Source organism: Sipha flava, unplaced genomic scaffold (genome assembly GCF_003268045.1).
Source record: "Sipha flava isolate LNK unplaced genomic scaffold, YSA_version1 77_pilon_pilon, whole genome shotgun sequence".
Taxonomy (NCBI): Eukaryota; Metazoa; Arthropoda; class Insecta; order Hemiptera; family Aphididae; genus Sipha; species Sipha flava.
Window position 1 is genome coordinate 56,525 of NW_020273617.1, and position 23,249 is coordinate 79,773.

At 26.4% G+C, this 23,249-nt stretch overlaps 3 protein-coding genes across 4 annotated transcripts in view; 1 reads left to right on the forward strand and 2 right to left on the reverse strand.

Moving 5' to 3' along the window:
• Positions 1-4,029: 4,029 nt before the first annotated feature.
• Positions 4,030-10,009, reverse strand: LOC112692827. 2 transcript variants are annotated; one of them, XM_025567626.1, is made up of 6 exons: positions 9,659-10,009; positions 9,443-9,605; positions 9,202-9,382; positions 8,268-8,427; positions 7,922-8,076; positions 4,030-4,830 (listed from the first exon to the last, which is right to left on the reverse strand). In XM_025567626.1, the coding sequence occupies exons 1-6, from the start codon at positions 9,752-9,754 to the stop codon at positions 4,791-4,793; spliced, it is 795 nt and encodes a 264-aa protein (XP_025423411.1). In that variant the 5' UTR covers positions 9,755-10,009; the 3' UTR covers positions 4,030-4,790. The 2 variants fall into 2 exon arrangements, with proteins under 2 accessions (XP_025423411.1, XP_025423412.1); XM_025567627.1 differs by lacking the exon at positions 4,030-4,830 and adding an exon at positions 5,037-5,945.
• A 44-nt stretch (positions 10,010-10,053) lies between these two features.
• On the reverse strand, positions 10,054-14,877 carry LOC112692828 (WD repeat and HMG-box DNA-binding protein 1). Its single transcript, XM_025567628.1, has 16 exons — positions 14,667-14,877; positions 14,448-14,559; positions 14,202-14,353; positions 14,030-14,138; positions 13,717-13,962; positions 13,175-13,432; positions 12,642-12,896; positions 12,376-12,560; positions 12,069-12,316; positions 11,779-11,993; positions 11,578-11,712; positions 11,369-11,512; positions 11,056-11,273; positions 10,721-10,803; positions 10,304-10,455; positions 10,054-10,230 (listed from the first exon to the last, which is right to left on the reverse strand). The coding sequence occupies exons 1-16, from the start codon at positions 14,747-14,749 to the stop codon at positions 10,093-10,095; spliced, it is 2,733 nt and encodes a 910-aa protein (XP_025423413.1). The 5' UTR covers positions 14,750-14,877; the 3' UTR covers positions 10,054-10,092.
• Positions 14,878-15,080: 203 nt separating this feature from the next.
• Positions 15,081-23,249, forward strand: part of LOC112692829 (probable ATP-dependent DNA helicase HFM1) — a 30,801-nt gene continuing 22,632 nt past the window's right edge. The window contains exons 1-11 of the mRNA XM_025567629.1: positions 15,081-15,359; positions 17,296-17,361; positions 17,842-17,925; positions 18,057-18,185; positions 21,359-21,594; positions 21,656-21,733; positions 21,849-21,964; positions 22,100-22,247; positions 22,324-22,459; positions 22,550-22,669; positions 22,754-22,929. Of these exons, the coding sequence (XP_025423414.1) occupies positions 15,281-15,359; positions 17,296-17,361; positions 17,842-17,925; positions 18,057-18,185; positions 21,359-21,594; positions 21,656-21,733; positions 21,849-21,964; positions 22,100-22,247; positions 22,324-22,459; positions 22,550-22,669; positions 22,754-22,929 (1,368 nt within the window). The 5' untranslated portion in view covers positions 15,081-15,280. The remainder of the gene's footprint in view (positions 15,360-17,295; positions 17,362-17,841; positions 17,926-18,056; positions 18,186-21,358; positions 21,595-21,655; positions 21,734-21,848; positions 21,965-22,099; positions 22,248-22,323; positions 22,460-22,549; positions 22,670-22,753; positions 22,930-23,249) is intronic.

Below are 23,249 nucleotides of genomic sequence, written 5' to 3' on the forward strand. Positions count from 1 at the left end.
GAGTGTATTCTTTTTTCAAAATTAATTTCCACGGATAAAAATGTAAAATTTGTTCTCTTTATGTATAAGTACATCAAGACTAAAGAATTAGAGTGTATGTTTCCAAATTTAGAAATAGTTATGCGTATGTACCTTAGTACAGCAGTTTCAAACTGCTTAGGCGAAAGAGCTTTTTCTGTACTTAAAAGAGTAAAATCCTACTCGAGGTCAACCATGAAGGAGGAAAGACTGAATGCATTAGCAATATTTAACGTTGAAGCAGAATTGGTTGAAAAATTAGATTTTAATGATACTATTAACACATTTGCCCATCAAAAAGCAAGAAAAAGAAAAGTATAAAATAATGATTTGTTACTTTTTGTAATATGATTATTTTATATTTTTATATATCTAAAATATATTTTGTTTAATTTTAATTTTATGTTTTTACTTGTTTTCACATAGGTATTATATACATGTACATATTGATGTGGCTATTAAACCTAAAATAAAGTTTTATTATTTATTCAAGTATCGAGTAGAGAAATGTGTACAATATTTTTTTTTAATTGGGGGCACCAAATTTTTTACAGCCTATGAGCACTATAGATCTTAATCCGGGCCTGAATATATTGCTATATTTTCAATAATCATTAATCCAGTTGCGTTGTGTTGACACAATCGAACATAGACATATAAAGAAATATCGTTATGTCTATTGGTCGCAGTAAATTTGTTATTGTCACAAACCCAGATAACAGTTTATAATAAAACTAATTTAACTATTAAACATCAACCATAAGTAATAGAAACACATGAAAAAAAACGCGACCCATTAAAAATATAATTGCGACCCCTTATGGGTCGCGACCCACAGTTTGGGAACCTCTGATGTATGGTCTTGTAATAAAATTTTAAACAATATATGGAAGGAGAATAACTGAATATCATTCATAGAAATGGCCGACAGATGTTGCACCTCTGTTATAATCGTTTACAATTTAGATAATATATACCTGTAAACTTCTATTCGTTATATATCATTCCTGGAAATAACAGACAAATGTTTCAACTATACACAAAAATTTTAAAAATAATATAGTCTTACAATATAAATCGCTAAAATGTGATTTCCTTTTCGGCATGAAAAGTCTAACATAGTACATATTAATAAAATATTTTTAAAATCGTTGATATCAAAACTATGTATGGTCTTGTTATAACAATTTAAACAGTATATGGATGGAGAATAACTGTATATCATTCTTAGAAATGACTGGTAAATGTTACTCCTTTGTTATAATCGTATACATTTTAGATAATATATACCTGTAAACTTCTATTCGTTATATATATATATATATACTCCGATATCATTCATGGAAATGGGCACGAGAACACTAACCGTATGACTAATCCTAAAAGGTATGTATACACATAAATCTATTAACCCAACTTTTTTATAGTTATACATGTGATATGTGTGTGTGTGATATTATTTTTGTACACCCTTAAGGCGCGTCTACATAGTATGAAAACATGACACACAGCTCACGCGCTTAAATCATGTGTGATGTTTGCAAACATCACATACTGCACACACGTTCACCGTACACATAGTATTTAGTGTATTTGATTTTTGTGTTGTACATGAATGAAGTAAGTTGCGTAAACACTGAACACAGTTGGATTTTCGTATTCGTCCAGAGGGGTTAAAGGTATTTTGTTAAAAAATGAGTGATGCGGATGATAAATTAATGATTGCTTGTGCCGCGTACGTAGTAATGAATAGTGTAGTTACTATAAAAACTTATATTTATAAAATGACATGTGACTTACTTCAATTGTATTTGTTGTTGGCCTGGGTTGGTATTTGGTGTGCAAAAAAACTTGGAGCGTTGTTGTATGCAAACCACGCCGATGTATAAACTTCATTTGCAACCATTCCAGAACATTTTGTGTTCACTTTTTGATGCTCTCGGCGATAGGAATTTAAAACCGAATTCATTTTTTTCTTTAGTACATCACCATTAGTTTCAAAAACAGAAGCGATTGCGTCCCATGCATCCTTCTTTTTATTATTTAATTTATAGAATTTGTCCTTAGGATCCCACAAAACGGGATATTTTTCATATTCATTGATTAATTGTAATATTTGGTCGTCAGTAAAGTCCATTTTAAATTATGTAATTTGAAAAAACTCTACTATAATTTATAACCTACACCGTACTTGTCACTGACAAAGTGACAATGATCATTTTATTTTTGTCGCGTTCCAACTTTGATTCAAACAGTAAATACATCAAAATCATGAAAAACCCCGTCCAATAGTAGTCATAATTTTCTTTGATGTACCGACAATCTGGCAAACACGAAATACACACGTATGCCCTGTATGTGATGTGTGCTGCATGTTGTGTTTGCATACTATGTGGACGCGCCTTTATGAAATATATTATAACAACACACCTTTATATAACTATGACTCATACTTATAATATATATATACTTGAAAGATGTTACAACTATATGCAATAATTTTAAAAATAATAAAGTCTTACAATATAAATCCGCTAAAATCAAATAAATCTTATCAATTTATACCTCGTGATAACATTTTAAATAATATATGTATGAGGGGAAGTAAAAGGAGAGTTGATGTAAAATATACGAATGGCGTGTGGAGTAAAGAGGGTGTATTATAGGTATGCAAACGATGGAATACGAAAAAAAAAAATTAAATAAGGGGAAGTAGTAGGAGGGGTGATGAAGAATATGACTTGACAATTTTCAAATGAAAAAATATGGAGGGGTTAAAATATACATAGGTTACATGAACGATCGGACGGCTGTGATAAAAAAAAAAATTATGGCGGCTGGGTGGCTGGCCTAGAATCCCTCTTTTCATACTACTGTTAAGAAAACTTCTCTTTGGGAGAGGAAGTGTTGAACCTCATGCAGTGTTAGCTTTTAAAAACAATATTTTTACAACATAAAAATCAAATCTAAACTTTTATATGATAACTATTATAAATTTTTATACGATAAAAGTTTTAACAAATGTTTTAAAAAATTAATTTTAATTCAAAGCATATATAATATAAATTGTCAAAACTATAAACATTTTTTTTTTTTTACCAATTTGCATACTACAAAAAATCGTAGCCACACATTTTCGTAGCCCCTAGACACAGTGCCTATAATGCCTATGCGTTATTACGGCCCTGGCCGAATGACGTTGGGTTACTCGAGTTAACTATAGATAAGCGTACACCATGTAGCCAATGAATAAAGCCGAAGTAACAAGATTTTTGACAAACACGGTGTTTAAATTTACCTTTTTATTCCATTAGATACTGATATAACAGATTTCGAGAACGCTGAAGAGTACATTCAACGGTGATTTATCATTTATAGTTAGATTCAACCGCGAAGACCAATTCTCCATGTATCATAATACTTTTTAAAATAAACCTTAACCACGTCGTTTTGCAGGGATTTGAACCAAAATATAACACCAAGACTAGAACAATAATAGATAAGCGTCACTTAGGATTAACGCCTCGTGAGAAATTTCATACTTTTTTTATACGCACGTCAAAAAAAGTTAAATGTATGGTGACACAGAATATAAACGTATAAGAATTTATTAAAAAAAATATAAGGGATGCATGCACAGAAGTTGAAAATGAAATTTATAAATTAATATGAAAAAAAGTATTGATTTTCCATACCTACTTGATACTACAGTTAAACTGTGTGATTTTTGTTGTTGAATGAGATGATGGAAAAAACAATTTAAATAAATAAAGATATTAATATTTTATAGCCAATACTCATCCATGACATTTAATTATTAAATTTCACATAACTATATTCAACATTGCAAAGTAATCTCTATTCACTATTATAAATTATTATTATAAAAAAAATGTACATGTGAACATTGTTCACGTTTATAAATTGAAATATATTTTAAACTTTATTTAGGCAATAGAAAATTATATTTTCAAATTCTATTAAAATAAATATATTACAATATTACTCCTGTATAATTTGTGGTTATAACACAGAATCAGGTAGTATAATTTTAGGTATTTAAAGGTAGTGTAATTTTAAATTCATTTTACTCATATCTACAAATTAAAATTAAATTTTAATAATCAATTTAGGAATAGGAAGTATCTACAAAGATACAGAGCAATAACCTACTAATTATACAAATATAATGGTTATTACCAGTGGTGTATTAGAGGGTATACAGGGGTATACGGCGTATACCCAATACGCTATTCTTACCCATAGCGTATAACGTATATGATACGCGATGATACGCGGATATACGGCCGTATTAGAGTACCTATAGCTTGTAATTTAACCAATAACTATATAATACCTTGACTAATCTAACTTGTGGTTATTTTTTTTTTTTTTTTTAATGAAAAATTCAAATTTTTTATCATTTTTTTGTTATTATTTAACAAGTTTCTGTTATCAAATAGTCATGATTAAGGATTTGTATTTCATGAGTGAGTTTTTTTGATTCCTACCATATGATAGTTACTATCATGAAATAAGGCGTATACCCATGATTTATTTTAGCAATACATCACTGGTTATTACTTTAATTCACTATCAACTCTTATTAGACATGGTATTATTAATATATTATATCATTCACCTACAATATAAATAATAAAGGTTTTAACATTATCTAAGCTTTATGATTTCTGGCAACAATTTTCAGATTCGTAATTCTTAAATAGGTAACTTATAAATTGATGTAGATAAAATAACATTTTTTTCGAGATTCATTTTAGTATTGTTTCTGATTCAGATTGCAAAATTTCCCTGTAAAAAAAATAATCATAACATAATTTAACTAATTAATAATAATGAAATCCATTGTTTTACAGCAAAACATATTATGTTCTAGTGTTTAGAATATCTTTTCTTTTTTTTTAAAAATTCACAATTTATACAAAAAGTAGTACAATAAATAAATTTGATAATATATAATATGAAATATAACATGTATATCTTGAGGGGGGAAAACCGAAAACCGTTTATCAACAGTACTTCCTAATTAATTTGATGGGTTGATAATATAGGGACCGTTTTTTTTTTTTTTTGTTTTTTTTAGTGTAATAACATGGTGGATATTAAGATCTTCATAGGGGTGATCTGTTCGATGTGATGTATAATCTGGTATGTTGAAATGTTCCTTTGGTATTAGCTAAGTTTCTGTAATTTGAGCGATATTTATTTTTTTTTGTCGTAGAGTAAGTGTTAATGTTCATTTTTATTGTGGGTTATTCCACTTGCGTTCCAGAGTAGTATTGATAAAGGAGGAGTTTGATTGTTAACATTTGACATTTTTTACTATTAATTTGTCGATGACTGTTTTTAAAAGTGAGATAAGTGAGTTAATGAGGGATTTGAATTCATTTAGAAAGGAGATCAGTAGGGTAATCATGTTTTCGTTTTGTTGGTTTTTGGTGTTCGTTATTTCTGTGTATCGGGTTTTTGTTTTGTAGGGTGTCCTGAGAATAGGTTTGGTTGTTATTAGAATTATTTGGGTGTGAGGTACTATTGAGAATTGGGTTTATACAATTTGTGTTTTCTTCAGTTATGTTTATGTTTCTTTTGCTTGGTAGTTGTTTTTTTTCGAAATTGTTGCAGGTTTTTGAGAACAAGACATACACGATGATTTGCTGGGTAATTTCCATTACATAACGCACACTTGGCAGGCAGCTCTCGACTTTTGGTACATGTGTCAGTTCTGTAGTTTTCACTGCAACGGACACAACTCGGATGGTTGTTGCATTAAGTTCTGGTGTGACCGTAGTTTTGGCAATTTAAGCATTGTGGTGCTAGTTTGTTGATTCGAGGTGCTTCGATTTCGACTTTGATATGGTATACTTTGAGCTCGAAAATGTTTTTATTGTTTAGTTCTGGTTCTAGATCTACAAAAAATAGGGGTAGATGTATTTTTGAGACTCTATGAAGAGCGTTCGTGACATTTCTCGTTTAAAATCCTTCTTTTTCAAGTTCTTTTATGTAATCGGGATCAGTAGTAGGATGTAAATGTCTGATAATAATAATTTAGTACGGTTTGTTTTCTTTTAATTGATAACTGAAAAATTCTACTTTTGATTCTTTTAGATATTTAATTATAGTTCTGTATGCATTTGACGAGGTAGTGTTAGTTTAAGAGACTTGGTAGAGCTTTTAAAAGTAAAATCGACGGTCCGTTGGATTATATATATAATGGAATGTTTAGACGTCTTAGAATTATGTTAAATTAAAATAAAACAAATATAATGGAATATAAATATCAAATATAAATGAATAAACGAGTAGTAAGTAAAAGTGAGACACCAACTATTAACTAATAACTATTAGTTTTACACAATAAGGTGCTTGTGTTAAATTATCGGCGAGCCATGAATGCAATAGGTATACCCAAAATAAACTTTGAATACAAACAATGATATCGCTTTTATCTCAGTTATGGGGTCCAGATGACCGATTTAGAATCAACCGTTGTAGAAAACCTAAATAGTATGTTCCCAAGCAAAAATTATCAAAATAGTAGTAAGTATCTAAATATGATCATAATACTATGACTTTTGTGTGTGTGTGTGTGTGTGTGCAGCGTGTGAATAAAAGTTTATAGTGTTTATACAAACTATTAATATGATTTCTAAGTCAAAATTCTAAAATATAAAAATGTTAAAGAAAAACCCGTGCCTCATGTAAAGTTAATTTACCATCTCAGGTTCATGGGGAGGGGGTTCTGACCCCCAAATCCCACATGGATACACCACTTCGGGAGGAAAATTGCATGCTTGTCGTAGTTTTGGCTGTTTTTGATAACGGACTTTGTTTTTCGGAGTTTAAACGTTTTTTGAGATTTAGGAAAAACGACCTCAGTCCAGTTGTAATTGAAAACATCATTATTATCGAAGTAGGATGGCTGACTATTGTGTGTGTTTTTTCTCTGCACAGTGTTTTGATTGATTATTTTAATTGGGGAGATAGTTTTAGTTATTATAGTGTTCATTTTAATTATGTGTTGTTACGTAAGTGAAAGATACGCGGTTGGGAAGACGGTTGTATTTACGTATACGGGGGGTTTGAGTAATGAAAATACTTACAAAAAGTCGTGTTTTTGGGTTTTTTTGGCCTCAGACGGACAGTGATTTTCTTTTGTTAAAGAACAGATAAAAATTATTGTTTTTTTTTTTGACACTCTTCACAACAAAAACGGTTAAGTATTTGGTTTGATTTTTAATAAAATAGTAATTAACGGTTAATTTAGATGCACACATTACGAGTGCGGGATTTCGAATGTTTAGAATATCTAAATTTCTTTTAATATTTGAATAATATACCACATACATAGAAAAAAATTATTGATTACATTAGGTTCACTTGTGTAGATATTTATAGTTATATTTATTTACTAACAACTCAATTTTCGTATAAGTGATAAAAGAATTACTTATTTAAATACTTGAAGAAGAAATTATTACAATTAACCCGTAATTATGAGTTTTATAAAATTGTTAATACATCAATGCTTACTGAAGTATAAATTCTTAAACAACATTTCTAAACAAGACATGTCAACATTCATCATCGAGTAAAAATTTTAGCAACATCAGATCAATTAAAATATATTTAACTGAAGTATGTTTTTGATAAATAAATCGATAAAAAAAAAAAAAAGTATATTTATCTAAATTTTATTATCTGAACAGAAAAAAGAGATATTATTATGGAATTAATATCATGTTTCTGAAATACTTACACAAATTGACAAATAACAAAATACATGATAAACTTAGTTAATAACTTTAAATATTCTATACTAATTTAATGTTTATCTTTAATTTTTTGTAAATGACTAAACTAGTATAATGATAATTACACTTACTCAGAATTAATAATATCAAAGTAAGAAATAGCAGAGTGTGACAATGAAGATATCATTTTTTTACTAGTTTTCATGTTTTTTCTGATTAAACCACTATTCAATCCAACGCCAGAAATCTTCAATCCATTACTTAATAATGCATTTAATGAATTTAGCTGTTTAATAAATGCATAAGATTAATTAAATTAAGATGAAGTCTATTAATTATAAATTACCAAAAATAACTACCTACATTATGTCATCTATCCATTAAAAATATAAAATAATTTTACTTTTTAAATGGTATATTAATTTAAAATAATAAAATTGTAAAAGTATAAAATATACTGTAATTACTATAAAATACCTCATTGTTTTGTTCAATGTTTTCTTTCTGAAGGACATCAATAAGCTTATTACATTTATTTAATTGATCTTGCAAAAGTAAATTTGATTTATTCTCATTGTCATCTTTACTTATGAAATTGTTTCCTACAGCTATTAATTCTGGTAGTTCATTCTTATGACTAAATAAAAAACAAATAAACTGTGTATTAATATTTAATATTATAAATATCAAATTTATGTTTTTAGTACAATAATATATTTAAGAATTCTATATTTAAAAGTTTTAAAAAATATTTAATATTATCTTAATTTGTTTTAATTCTTAAATAATAAGACAGTTAAATAAATTATATGTAGCGTATACAAAAATTATCTATCGAAGTTACTTGTGCCTAATAATAACATATACTTATGAGGCATGGTCTTTAACAAAAGGTGATGTGACACAATAAATGATATTTGAGAGAGAAAAATTCGGAACATCTATCGGCCATGATTCATACAAGAAATAAATACTTATGATAGAAGAAGATATGAGAAATTGCAATAATTGTACAACAAACAACTAGAGTAGTAAGGATACACTTGTGAGAGCAGATACCTAACTAATCAAAAAAGTACTAGTAGGAAAAATAAATAAAAAAAGCCATTAGGAAGACCAAGAACCTGGTGGATTGATGTAAAAACCAGACTTGAAAGAGATAGACCAGAGTGTAATATTTGCGTTGACTTACAAAAGAGATAGATGAAGAGACCTCTTGAAGGCAACAATGGTCTTTAATGAATCAGATAGCTGAGAAGATAAGTAAGGTGTGGAAATTTCAAATTCATATAATTTATCATAGAGTAGCTTATAATTTCACTATGTGATAAGAATTTAAAAATATATTACACGTAATTCAAAACGCGTATAAATAATATTTAAGATAAATAAAATATATTTAATACTTTACTTGTAATTTTTATAATTGTTTGTGTCCATAGATATCTGATAATTTTTAGCATTACACAGTATATCACTTATTTGTTTTTGATTATCACTCGCATTAGATTTTAATATTTCATGTCTTAAATTTTCTAAATGCTTGCAACAATAGTTTCCACCATTCATTATAATCAATTCATCTAAAAGGTCTAAAACAATAATATTAAACATCATTTAAAGAAAAGATAAATTTTACAATAGCACAATACCTCGATTTTTTGACCTTAATACTTCTAATTCTTTATGCAGTTCTTCTAACATTTGATTGTGATTCATTTTCAATCGATTAATTTCTCTTTCATACTGAGCTGCCAATACCAATGGATCAATTTTATTTATTATCTCTATTGGTTGTTTAGATTCAATATGATTCTAAAAATAAAAGTTATTAGAAATAAAATAATTTGCCAATGGTTAGTAATTACCTTAATTATTTGACCGGTTGCTGATCGAGTAGGTCTGTTGATTGGAGGTAATTCTTCTTTATTTTTTGGTGAATATTTAGTTATTTTAAATTCCATAATGTAAAAAAAAAACTCTACATATTGTAAGGTTTACAATTGTAAGGTTCAGTTGTAATGAAATATATACATATCACTGCCTATTTAAAAACTAAAGAAGGGTTGATATGAGCTATTGATTATTTTCCACCATTTCAACTCTATTCCTAAGGTAACAGAATAACACGTGTATGGGGTCAAGGTACTATAAAATAATATACATATATATATTTAAAGATTATTTAAATTATTAAAATGCATTTTTAATTTCAGAACATTTACAAAGTACAATTAAAAAATATATAAATTAATCTTAAAACTATTAAATACAAAATTATAAGGTGTTATAAAAAGATGAATTATTTTTTAAACATAAATGATGATAGTTTTGAAACCCCTTTTGGTTTTTTAGTTTTATTTGCTGAATCTGTGCATTCTGTACTATCATTTAAATCAGATTTTCTCTTTTTAAGATTTGAAGACATAGACTCAGTTTCCTAAAACAATTTTAATTTAAAAAATATTATATTTAAATACCAGTAAGATGAATTATATAAAAATAAAAATTACTTGTCCTGTGGGTGTAAGATTACTTATTGAAAATGTTTTTTGTCCTTCAGATTTTTTTTTAAATGGATTAAATGCTCGATCCACATCATATGATTCATTCATTTGTTCAATATCTTTTTTCTTTTTTATAGTTGTCAAAATACTAGATGGTTCTAGAAATTTTAATAAATTTTATCATTTCTTTTCTTTGAAAATTATATATATATATATAATAAAAATTACAGCCATAATATTTACAATAAATAAATAGAAAATAATTAACTAGTTTTTATGCATTATAACTAATATATGATAAAAAACTCTTTTTTTTTTCCTCAACATAAAATTAATTGTGAATAATATAAAATTTTAAATGTTGTTTTTATTTTAACTAAAACCAACATTATTCATAATTATATAATACAATTAAAATCTTACCTTCATAATTATCATTAACATTATTCGTAGAGTAATTTTCTGAAAATAAATCTTGTGATTTTTGTGAAGCATGTGCATTTGTACTATAAATTATAAATTATTATTATTTATATAGTTAACAATTATTTGGTTGTTGCAATTATGTATTTTGTTTTAGATTATTATATTAAAAAAAAAAAAAAGAAAAAATTAAAGTTCTAATAGTACAATATTTGTATTAGATTCTAAATAGTATATATGAATTCATAACTAATATATCATATATATCATATATATATATATATGATATATATTTTTTTTTAATTATCGCAATTTGCAAACAATATTCAACTTACTTATTTGAAGACGAAGAATCGCCAAATATTGTTGAGTATACTGGTTCTAATTCATTAACTGCAATTGTTTCATTTTCTATAATTTCTGATATTTTATCAGATAAACTAGAATTTCCACACCGCACAGAATATTTTAAAGCTAAATTCAAAGATTGCACACATTTAATAAGTTTGCAAAGCTCTAATGCTCTCATGTCATGACCACTCTTACAAGCCAACTAAATACATAAAAATAATTTAATCAATTTTTTGTATTATCATGAATTTTATAATATTATAATTATTATCATTAATAGATATGCTTAATACATACAGCAAATAGTTTTAAGAACATAGTTTTTAATTCTTTATCATATTTCAATCCATCTTCTTCTGGTAAAATTGATACAGCAGAACGATATCTCCAAAATTTTTCTTCTAATTCTCCTTTTTCTTGAGTTACATCACATAATGGAATCTTAAAGAATCATTTAATATATTATAATTATATAAAATAAAATATTCAATAGTAAAAATATTCACCTGCCAAGTTATTTCATTCAAAAAAGGATGAGGTGTGGTTGAAGGATAATAAGATCCTTTACAAAGAATACATCTTATATCTTGACGTGCTTCACTAATTCCAATCACAAAATAATGATTTGTAGAATCTTTCCACTTAAAAAATTTAAAAATTTAGTTTGTTAAGAAATTATAAATAAGTAGTAAACATTAATTTATTACCGAATTATCTACATAACATATAGGACTCCAATAAGTTTTAAATAATAACTGTAGAGTTCCAACTGAATCCAGAATGCCTAAAGATCCATAATCTGAGAAACCAACCCATCTAAGAGTTGACTTTGGAGCTAATGGTACATAACCAGAATAAATAGCTTCAACTTTATTATCAATTTTATAAACACAATATCTTAAACTTTGTTCTTCAGGTATAGCTGAATAAATATAAAACTATAATTTTATAAACATGCTCTTATAGATGAATTAAATTTATTATAGAAAATACATACGTGTTCCACAATGGTGTACAACAACTAAACGATTTCTTAATGCATTAATAGCTACAATAGGTCCAGGTATAGATAATATTTCTCTTTGAACACCGCTAAGCGTAAATAATCGCAAAAAACGCAATGATGTAGCAACGGCAATCCAATCAGCAGTTACAGCTAATCCACAAATATCATCACCCAAAGGTAAATCAACACTCCACTCACGTTTACCATCCCATGCATTTAGAAGTACACAAACTAATTTGCTATTTAAATTTGCATTAGAAAATAACTACTCAAAGTAATAACATTTCTAAATAAATACCTTGGTGTAGTATCTTGACTTTCACAACCCAAGACAAGGGCTTCTTGACATAAAGCAGCCATAGTATGTTCTAAAATATTTTTAATACGAAATGCATGATGAATAGTGTTATCATGAAAATCCACATCAATTACATTTTCTTCATCTGTATTAGTTTGTCGAACATAACCAACATCATTAAAAATCTTAAACATAAATACATACATTAGAAAATAACAAAAAAATCTACTTTATACTAATTTGAGCGACAAACATCAAAAAATTACCATGAAACGTCTTTGAAGATGAATAGGTGTTGAACAAGGTTGAAAGGGATTTTGTAGATTTACAGTGGGAATAACAGCTTGAGGCACATATTTGGAGGATAAAATACTATCATCATCATCATCATCATCATTATTGTACACTTTAACGCCATTTTGACTGCCAAATCCAGATTCATTTTTTATTTTTTCAAGTGATATAACATTATCATTTGATTCATCATCTGTCATTAATATATTTGATTCAATATTATTCGTCTGAAAATTAAATTGTTAGTTACATTTCAATAAAAATAATATGTATTTAAAATATTATATTGTAAGGTAAGGTATTAAATAATATAAATACATAATATTATAAAATTATATTTATAATATCTCAAAATATGCAATATGATAAATAAAATAAATGTTATGCAATTCAATAAATAAACAAAACCAAACTGGATATATATTGTGATTTTAATTATTATACATAATATAGTTTTAAGATTAATTCTTTGACAATTAAATAGAATCAAATAATTAATTATTACCTCATCTGCATCTTTATAAAAATCATCATCTGAACAAACATTTTCAACTAAACCTAATTGGCCATGATCATCACAATAAGCTAATGTATGTGCCCCATCTTTAGGACACCAAGCTAAACTTCTTATAGAATAGCGTTCTTTACACTCTGCATGTAATACAATAACTTTGGATGATACATTCCATACAAAAACATATCCTGTATTTGTTCCAGCAGCTATATACCTTCCACAATTTGACCAACTCATAACAGTAATTTCCTAAAAATAAAATAAAATAATACAATATCTTAAATAAATATTGAGCGATTTAAATACTTCTTAGCATTATAAGCTAATAAACAAAAATTAATTTATATAAATAAATAATTGTATTCAAATTAATTTTATGAAAAGGTATTTGATAAATAATGCATTTTTAATAAGATTTAAATAAAATCAAGATTGGTATCATTGTTATAAAAAATAATTATGTACACCAAAATGTGAATAAAACAATTACAATTTAAAACTTAAATAATACAATTTTTTGAGAATAAAATTACTTGGTCAGACAATCGATAGTCTTGTAATGAAAATAGTTCTCTCCATAAACTTCTTTGGAATAGTTTTATCTCTTTACCAAAAGGTATGGCTAATAGATTTCCATCTTTAGGATCCCATGCAGGTGTACATTTGATTTTGGAATGCTGAAATGCATTGCTTACTGGAATAACACTAGTCCATTCTTTTATAACGGATTTGTTTTCTATACTCCATATTTTAACAGATCCATCACAACTTGATGACACCTATTTATATTAGAAATGATTTACCCTTAGTCAATAATAACTAAAAAGGAGAGTTAAATTGATTTACCAAAAACTCTGACAAAGGGTCTAATTTAACAGATAAAATTGGACTTTTATGACTATTAAAATTCATTATGCTTTTAGTATCTTTATCTACCACTTGAATAGTTGAATCACTAAAAATAATTGTAAATAAAACTATAATTTATTTCATAATATTGCTATCGGGATTGTTTTACCATCCACCAGCAGCAATGAGCTGTCCATTTTTAGATGAATCTAAACAGCAAACTGAAGCAGTAAATCGAGTTAAAGTATCAGTTAACTCTGCACTTGGAAATGTGTAAATTTCAAGTGTATGATGATCATTGCCAACATACAACATATCCCCCTAAGAAATCACATTTTTTATTAATACATGTTAAGAAGTTGAAAAATGAGTACAATATATTTTAATCATAAAATACATAATTTATTAATATTACAATTTGATGTATGGCGAATACTTCACTTCCAACACATTTTTCAATAGGATCACTATCCTCAATACCATCCCATATTCTTATATCTCCATCCTGACCACAGGTTATTAAATATCTGTTAAAATTATAATGATGAAAATTTGAATCACTCGTATTGAAAAATAGCTTTTTAAATAAAGCTACAAAGAAGTTGCAGTAATTAAAAGAGCCCATTAAACTTACCTGCCATCCTCTGAGTAACATATATCAGTATGCCCTTCAACATGGGCATATCGTGGAAAATCTAATACTTTGGTTTCCGACATTACCTTCTTTTCGATACTAATTAACTGCTAAAACAATTTTTAAACAACACAGTTTTCTCGTTCTGTTTCAAATCTGTATCAAAGTTATTGTATATCGTACGTATGTAATAATTGTATTTGTTCCGTTCAATTGATAAGATCGAAAAAGCGGGAAAATTATATTTCTTTGAACATAACCTAAAATTAGTTGATAAAAAAAAATATATATCAAATTTAAAATTAGTAAATAACTCAATATAAAATAAAAAACAAACAAAAACAATTTAACTCACGATTTTTCACTTATTTTTTGAAATTAAATTTTTCATACTGTTGCTTAGCTTAAAAAAAAATATAATAGACTAACCTCACTTTTATATTTTGCGCCAAAAATAATTTTGAGTTTTCCCCTGTCATAGTAGTCTTTTGTTACATGAAATGTATTTTATTAAACGTCGAACATTTTTTTCGAATTTTGTTAATTGAATTACAATTGTTATTTAAAGTAATTATTTATAGCAGCAAGACCGAGTTTGAGCAATTTTATTCGACATGAACAATAATAAAAATAATATAGATGATATTAGATTTTTTACATTTAATGGTACACTCAGAAATCATTCAGAACTTGGTAAATTAAAATAAATTAATAAAATCTTGTTACAATAGTTATTATTTGTGTAGATTATCATTTAAATTGTACGTATTCTAATTTCTAAGATTTAGCATTTAAATAGTAGGCACAGACATGGGCGTCCATCATCAAAAATCCATGGCGGGACCTGTGATCGCTGCTTCTCTGCCTCTCGACGATGATTATCGATAAATTAATAATTAGTATCTATGATTTTCAGAATTCGTTCTCCTGTGGTAAAGTTTTATCCATGAAAGATAAGATTTGCTAACATAATAAATTTAATATATATTTAATTTTAACTAATAACTATAATATTTTACGTTTAAATGTATAATAGACATGGAATAGTCGGGGGAGAGAGGGAAATCTTCTTCTAATGGACGCCCTTGGGAACATATACACTTACATATTTATTATTATATGTAGGTAAATGGTCATTTTCTCAATTGTAAAAAGCTAAGAAGGGGAAAATGATTGGACTTGGTTATTATTGCTACAAATGCGGACTGATGTATAGATGTGAAATTTGAGTTGAGTGGGCAAATGTATAGAATACTAATAAAAATATTAATACCAATACTCTATGATAATTATAGTTTATTGTTAATACACATATAGATAATGTATATATAGATAATGATAACATAGAAAATGTAAATACACATATAGATAAAATAGGAATATATGAAACGTATTTATTAATAGGTACTATTTAAGTTAAGATTAATTAATAAGTAAATAATTATAATTTATAAAGGATTTACAATTATAGTACATAAGTTTAAAATAAATTGAATTTCGTAAAAGAAAATTTGACTAAAACTATATAACTGGATAAATTATAAAATCTATGCAATCATTTATTTGCGTTAACAAATTCTTATCCATGACTTACATTATATTTTAATTTTGCCAAATATTAATATTCATCGCATTATGTAAAATATAAAATACGTAAATCTATTAAATCTAAAATACGTAAAAATAGGCAATGGGGTAGATTTGATCCTTATATCTCACATTGTATGCACCAATAGCCATGCATGTAGGATTATGAACTTTATAATCGCCGGTAAAGGTTACGAAAATGTGAAATGTGTATAATAAAATAAAAATTAAATTTATTAATATATAAATAAGTAAACAAATAGTTAATGTATGGAAATAAATAAATGCTTAGCCTGGAATACTATTATACTTGTAAAGTACGACCGGCTTCGAAATAAAAATTCATAATTTTATCATATTATTTTGAAAGAACAATCGTTTTATTTATTCGTAATTTTATAGATATTTTTAAACACAATTTTTGCATCATAACTGTATATTTTTTTTTCATGTCTGTATCGGTTATACATATACTATGGTTTTCGTTTTTAATACCAATTATATTAATGCATCTGATTTTTGCGAATTCAAAACTTTTGAAATTCATCGAAGTTTTATGAAACTATTGGAGCATAAATATAATATCACAATATCTTCAATATTTCGATAAAAAATTAAACGAAAATAAGACTCTAATTACTGTCCTTCTTTGATTTATTCTCTATTTAATCGTTTTTAGATTATGGTTTACAAAATAGTCAGAATTAATACATATTCAATTTATATTATATAACATCTACTTAAATTTTATTTCATAACTTATTTTTCTTTTTTAGTATATTTTTTCTACAATAATATATACATTATTTTTTAGTCAATTATTTATAAAAGTACGGGGTAATGGTTACATTACAAAATTATTTAGTATATAGTTGGATATTATAATAAAATATAATATAATTATTGTTTTACCAACCCTCGTAACTTTATGTAATTTGTAAAAATTATGATTACAAAAAATTATTAATAGTTTAAGAACTTCTGGAACCATATATATATGACTTTATTAGAGAAATTAATCATATGATTCGGTTTTGTAAAGGTGACCGAAACGAAAATACAAATTCATCAAGCTGTCATAAGTTATTATATCCAGTAAATAAATTGCGTAAGTTCACAAAGATGATATTAAACTAAATATTATGACAAAAAAGTGTATTTGAATTTATTTAAATTATGATTGTAATGTCCATTTTATAAATATTAATCTCTGATAATAAGGAATATTGTATTAGGGTATCTTCTTACAGCAAATAAATAAACAATTTTTAAATTTATAATTGATTAATGTATATTTTATCATATTATTAGTTAAAATAATTTGTAAGAATATTGATGAATATTAATAAGATTATAATAATTAAACATTAATAAATTGTATATGAAATTATTATATAATTGATATTATTCATGATTTAATTTTACTTATATTTTGGTTTGATGATAATTTTCTACTTACCGACGTTTATTGAAAATGAATGATTTATAAACTTATCAGACATAAATCATTAAACAAATAACGATTATGAAGTTTGGAATAATTAAAAAGAAATTATTTCTATTAATATATTTTGTTGACCATTTTTAGCTGAAAATTATAGACATATTTTTTCAAATTTTGAGTATTTCAATAAAATACAGACAAAAGCAATCAGTACTATTTTGCATACAGGTATTTTTTTATTAAAATATATTTTATTTTAGCAATTAATAACTTTTTATGGAATATGTGTAGTAAATACTTGTATAGTAATATATATTAAACTTGTCCAATATATAATTATAATTATATTTAAAACATAGACAAATCGATTGTAGTATCATCACCAACCGGAACTGGAAAAACAGTAATTCTTGAATTAGCTATTGTTCGCTTTTTAGAAACACTCAGAAAGTCTTGTACCAATTTGGAAAATTCAAAAATTATATACGGTAAGACTTATAATGCTTATTTATTTTATAAGTTAATTAAATATATAAATAATATACACTTATTTTAATATAAATATTACAATGTCATTCAACTTCAGTTCGTTTATTATAAACTATGTACTTCTTTAATAACTAGCTGATCTGACAGAAATTTTTCTGTTTTAATTTTGAATATTGAATTCGAATTGGTATAATTAATAAAAAAATTATTTTAAAAAAGTGTTTAGTATTTTAATGCTTTATGATATATAAAATTCTTAGTTTTTTTTTCTTGCGCGTAAATAAATAGTTTTTTTGGTATTTCAACTCGAGAACAGGTGACGTATAACTGACTAAGTGAAAAACATGGATTTTCAAGATTGATGCCACTAAAACTTAGAAACTAGACCCATGAGATTTATTTATTGACAGCTGCACTGGAAATAGCAACCGTTTGATGTCGAATGGCATGTCGTTGGGAATAAAAGGAATCCATGGAATTAAAACGTTTTCGCCTTTGTACTTCCTTTTCAAAATTGTGGTTTCGATGACGTTTTTCATTAATTTCCTTCACCGCAAGTCGGGTGCCATTACAAATACGTGGCTGGTTTATATTCAGCAACATAATGATTACCGATTTGATTTTTAATTGCAGATTATGAGGTGGTAATTCAGGCAATTCCAGCAAATTTAAAAACTCTATTGGATAGTTGATAACATATCTTGGTTATTAATGAAATCAATCGAATTATGTGTCATTAATTCGCCACCTATCTTATTTTGAATTTGAAAATTCTTTTCGTTGACATGAACATTTTTTCAACCAATATAATTCTTTTGCTCAACCATATATGATCTTTATAATTTTTAACAATGTTTGGGAATACCTTCTCGATGAGTTCGGTCTTAGTTTCAGTATAGTGACAAAAATTGGTAGAAAATATGATGTATCCAGACGATGAGTCAACAGGTATTATGCCATTACGAATATCGAACAATTGTTTAAAAAAACTTCAGATAGATTGGTCGTTCTGCAATTTGACTCGCATGTTCATATTTAATTTGAGTGTTTTAACGTATTTCCATAAAATGGATGAATTTAAACATGCGTTAAGTTCGTCGGCTAGCGTTGATCGCGGTATTACTGGTAGTGTTTGCCGAAAATCACCTGCCAATAAAATTATTGCACCACCAAACCGGTTTTGGTTCTTTGTAAATTTTGCAATGTGCGACCTAATGCTACCAAAAATTTTTTGTGTGCCATCGCGCACTCATCCCCAATTATTAATTTATTCTGCTGCAACACTTTGGCCATCGTAGAATTTCTCAAAAGGTTGCAAGTTGGTGTTTCATTTATTTGCATGTTCAACGGAAACTTGAGTGTTGAGTGACCTATTCGACCGTTTTCCAACAAAGTAGCTGTAATACCTGACATAGCAAGTTGCGATACCATTTTGCGATCGAATCGTTGCCAAAATCAATGATATTAAAAACGTTTACCCAGTCCCACTGGGAGTATCTAAGAAAAAAAATCCGTCAGTTTCGCCGTTCACTACTTTCATTAGCATATCGTAGGCATATTTTTGTTGCTCGTTTAAAAGGGGAACGTTTCTTTTTATGCCTCGGAATCGTATTGGGTTTCGCGTCTTAACTCTTGATTAAATGCGGCGTGAATTGGGCGATTGGGCGTTGTTATTCCTAATTGTATTAATCATTTGTTAGTAAACATTAAGCACATGTCTTCAATAAAAATTAATGCTTCATTGTACACTTCTTCGTTAATTTGAAAATTTGCATTTGATATTCTAAGACCCTTTTGTATAATATACCTTTATCCATGTGATCTTTATATTTGTTCCATAAATAAATCGGTGTTGATAGAAAACATGTTGACAAAATTATGGAAAACAATGTTCGTATTTGTTTAGTATTTGATGAAATCACAGCATCTTTGAGAGTGTGGTCTTTCTAACTTTCTAACTTTTTATGGTGAGAGAGGTTCAGCAAATTTATATATATTTAATTTTATCACTATCATTTTGATTACTATTTATACTGATCTCGGTATTTTTAAGTCTGGTTGACATTAGTTTTTTTGACTCAGGTAAAACAAAATAATTAATTTTTCTAGTCTACTTATTTGTTAGAGAATTTGCCTATAATAATAAATAATAATAATAACAATAACAATTTAGGAACTAGGAACTAATATAGGAACATAAATATTAGATATTAGAATATTTTCTGTCTAATCACTTAGGTATGTTAAAAATTAAATTTTAAAAATATCTTACCATAATGGAATATTTAGACATCTTAGAATGATTTAAAATTAAAATAAAACAAATATAATGGAATACAAATGTCAAATATAAACGAATAAACGAGTATTAAGTAAAACAGTGAGACACCAACGGGCAACGACCAACTATTAACTAATAACTATTAGTTCTACACAATAAAGTGCTGGTGGTAAATGATCGGCGAGCCACGAATGCAATAAATATACCCAGTGGTTAAAGTGGGGAAAATGTTGTGGGGGGACGATATTAATCAAAAATTGAGGAGCGTTCCCCTTCCTAATTTTAAATCTTACCAACCTTTTTTAGGAAACCCATGAGATCTAAGCCTCTTTTGTTACACATATATGTTCATAAAAGTTTTATTTTCATAGGGTGTAAAAATTTCCCCCAAAGAAAAATAATTCTATACATATGTCTGCTTAAAATAAAATAAATTGAAATACATAGTAGGTAATATTTAAAAAACTTAACTTAAACTTAACAAAACTAAAAAGAAACCATTTCAAACCTTGCTAGTTGTTGGTCAACGTAGACAGTAACAAATACGTACATTGCACATAAGGTGTAAACTGTCTATATTATAAGATAGTGTCTATCCTCTATCATAATTTAATATTTATACTATTTATAGTTATTCTACTATGTTTATATTTATTCTAAATCAGTGTTTCTTAACCTTTTTGATATCACGGCACACCAGGCAATAATATTTTTTTCATGCGGAACCCCTCTGAAAATATCTTTAAAAAAGAAGGGTACATAAAACATGGCGATAAGCGACAACATTTATATTGATTTTTTTTATACTTAATATATAAATATTTACAAATGACTACGATTATAAATTTAAAAATAATAAAGTTGTTAATGATTTGTAATTTTTTATTACAGTGGCTCCGATAAAATCATTATGTTCTGAACGTTATGAAGATTGGAAAAATAAATTTTCAACTTATGGACTTAAAAGTGTGGAATTAACTGGTGATACAGAACATACTTATGATTTGGATATAATCGATAATTACCAATTAATAATAACTACTCCTGAAAAATGGGATTCATTTACGAGAAAATGCAAAAAGTTGAAATGTCTATTAAATAATATCAAAATATTTTTAATTGATGAAGTATGATAAATTATTTTATACCTTATTATACTAAACATTGATGAATATAAAACAATTTAAGGTAAATTTAGTAGACGAAGGTGATCGCGGAGCTACCTTAGAAACTATTATTAGTCGTATGAAAATTATCCCAAAATTCGTAAATATAATTAGTTAACATACCTATACATTTTACATTTAAATAAAAAAAAAATTGAAATTATTTTGTTCATTGTTGCATATAAAATTGAAAATTTATTTTAAATTTTATGTAGACAAAATTAATCAATTTTACTTTACGTTTTGTGGCTGTATCTGCTACAGTATCAAATATTGAAGATATTGCAAAATGGCTAAGAAGTAATCAAAATGATCCAACTCATTACTTCAAGTAATATTTAAACGTTATATAATTTTTCATAACAAATTACCATTTAAAGACAAATCACTGTTTTATCAAATTATTTTGTGAAAAATTAACCAATAATTTTATTATAAGTTTTATTAATAATTTATTATCTTATAGAAGTAATGAAGACGAAAGACCAGTGAAATTACAAAAAATTGTATTAGGTTATAACTATAATCCCTGCAGTAATTATAAATTTGACATTGACCTTACATATAAACTAAAAATGTTGATATTGCAGTATTCAAAAGGGCGGCCTACCTTAGTACGAGATAGATTATATTTTAGATAGATTAAATTCATTAAATTTAAATAATTTTAATTTATAAAATTAACTGTAGATATTTTGTACTACAAGAAAAAGCGTAGAATTTACTTGTAGTATTTTATTAAATGATATTACAATTCCGTTATGTGATGATAAACAAAACAGAATAAATGAATGGTTAACACAAATAAATAATAATAAAATTAAAGGTATGTATTTATAATTTTAAACTAATTTCTTTTTTTATATATATATATATTTTTTTATATCATTATTTCACTGAATATTATAACTAATAGAATTAGTCAAACATGGCATTGGTTGTCACCACGTTGGAATGTCTTTTCAAGAAAGAAATACTGTAGAAAATTTATTTCGGATTGGTTGTTTAAACATTCTTGTAGCTACTAGTACTTTAGGTATTACAAAGCATAAATTTGATAAATGCATGTATAAAATACCGTGAATTAAATTATAACATAATATTTATAATTTTGCTATAGCCATAGGAGTAAATTTACCAGTTCATTTGGTTATAATAAAATCAACTGAATATTATTATTTTAACGGCTATAAAGAGTACAGTAAATGTCAAATATTACAAATGGTCGGAAGAGCCGGAAGACCTCAATATGATACAACTGCTACTGCTATTATTATGACCAAGAAATCTATGAAGGTAAGATAAAATTATTTGAAAAATATAAATGAATACCTTTCATAATTCAATGATGTGTTACAACTTACAAGTTATTAGTCTTTTACAACTCCTTATGGAATGTGTTTGTTTTATTTTTTATTTTCAGTACACTTTACAAGTTATTTTACCATTTTATTCGATGTTGTCAATATGATCAAACATACATACTAATACTTCTTATATTTTGTTATAGTTATGATAAAATGTCACTAAATACCATGAAAAACTAGAATTAAAAACAGAATTATTTATTGTTAGATTAAATCGTTTAAATATGTTAGTAAATACTCTCGTGAACA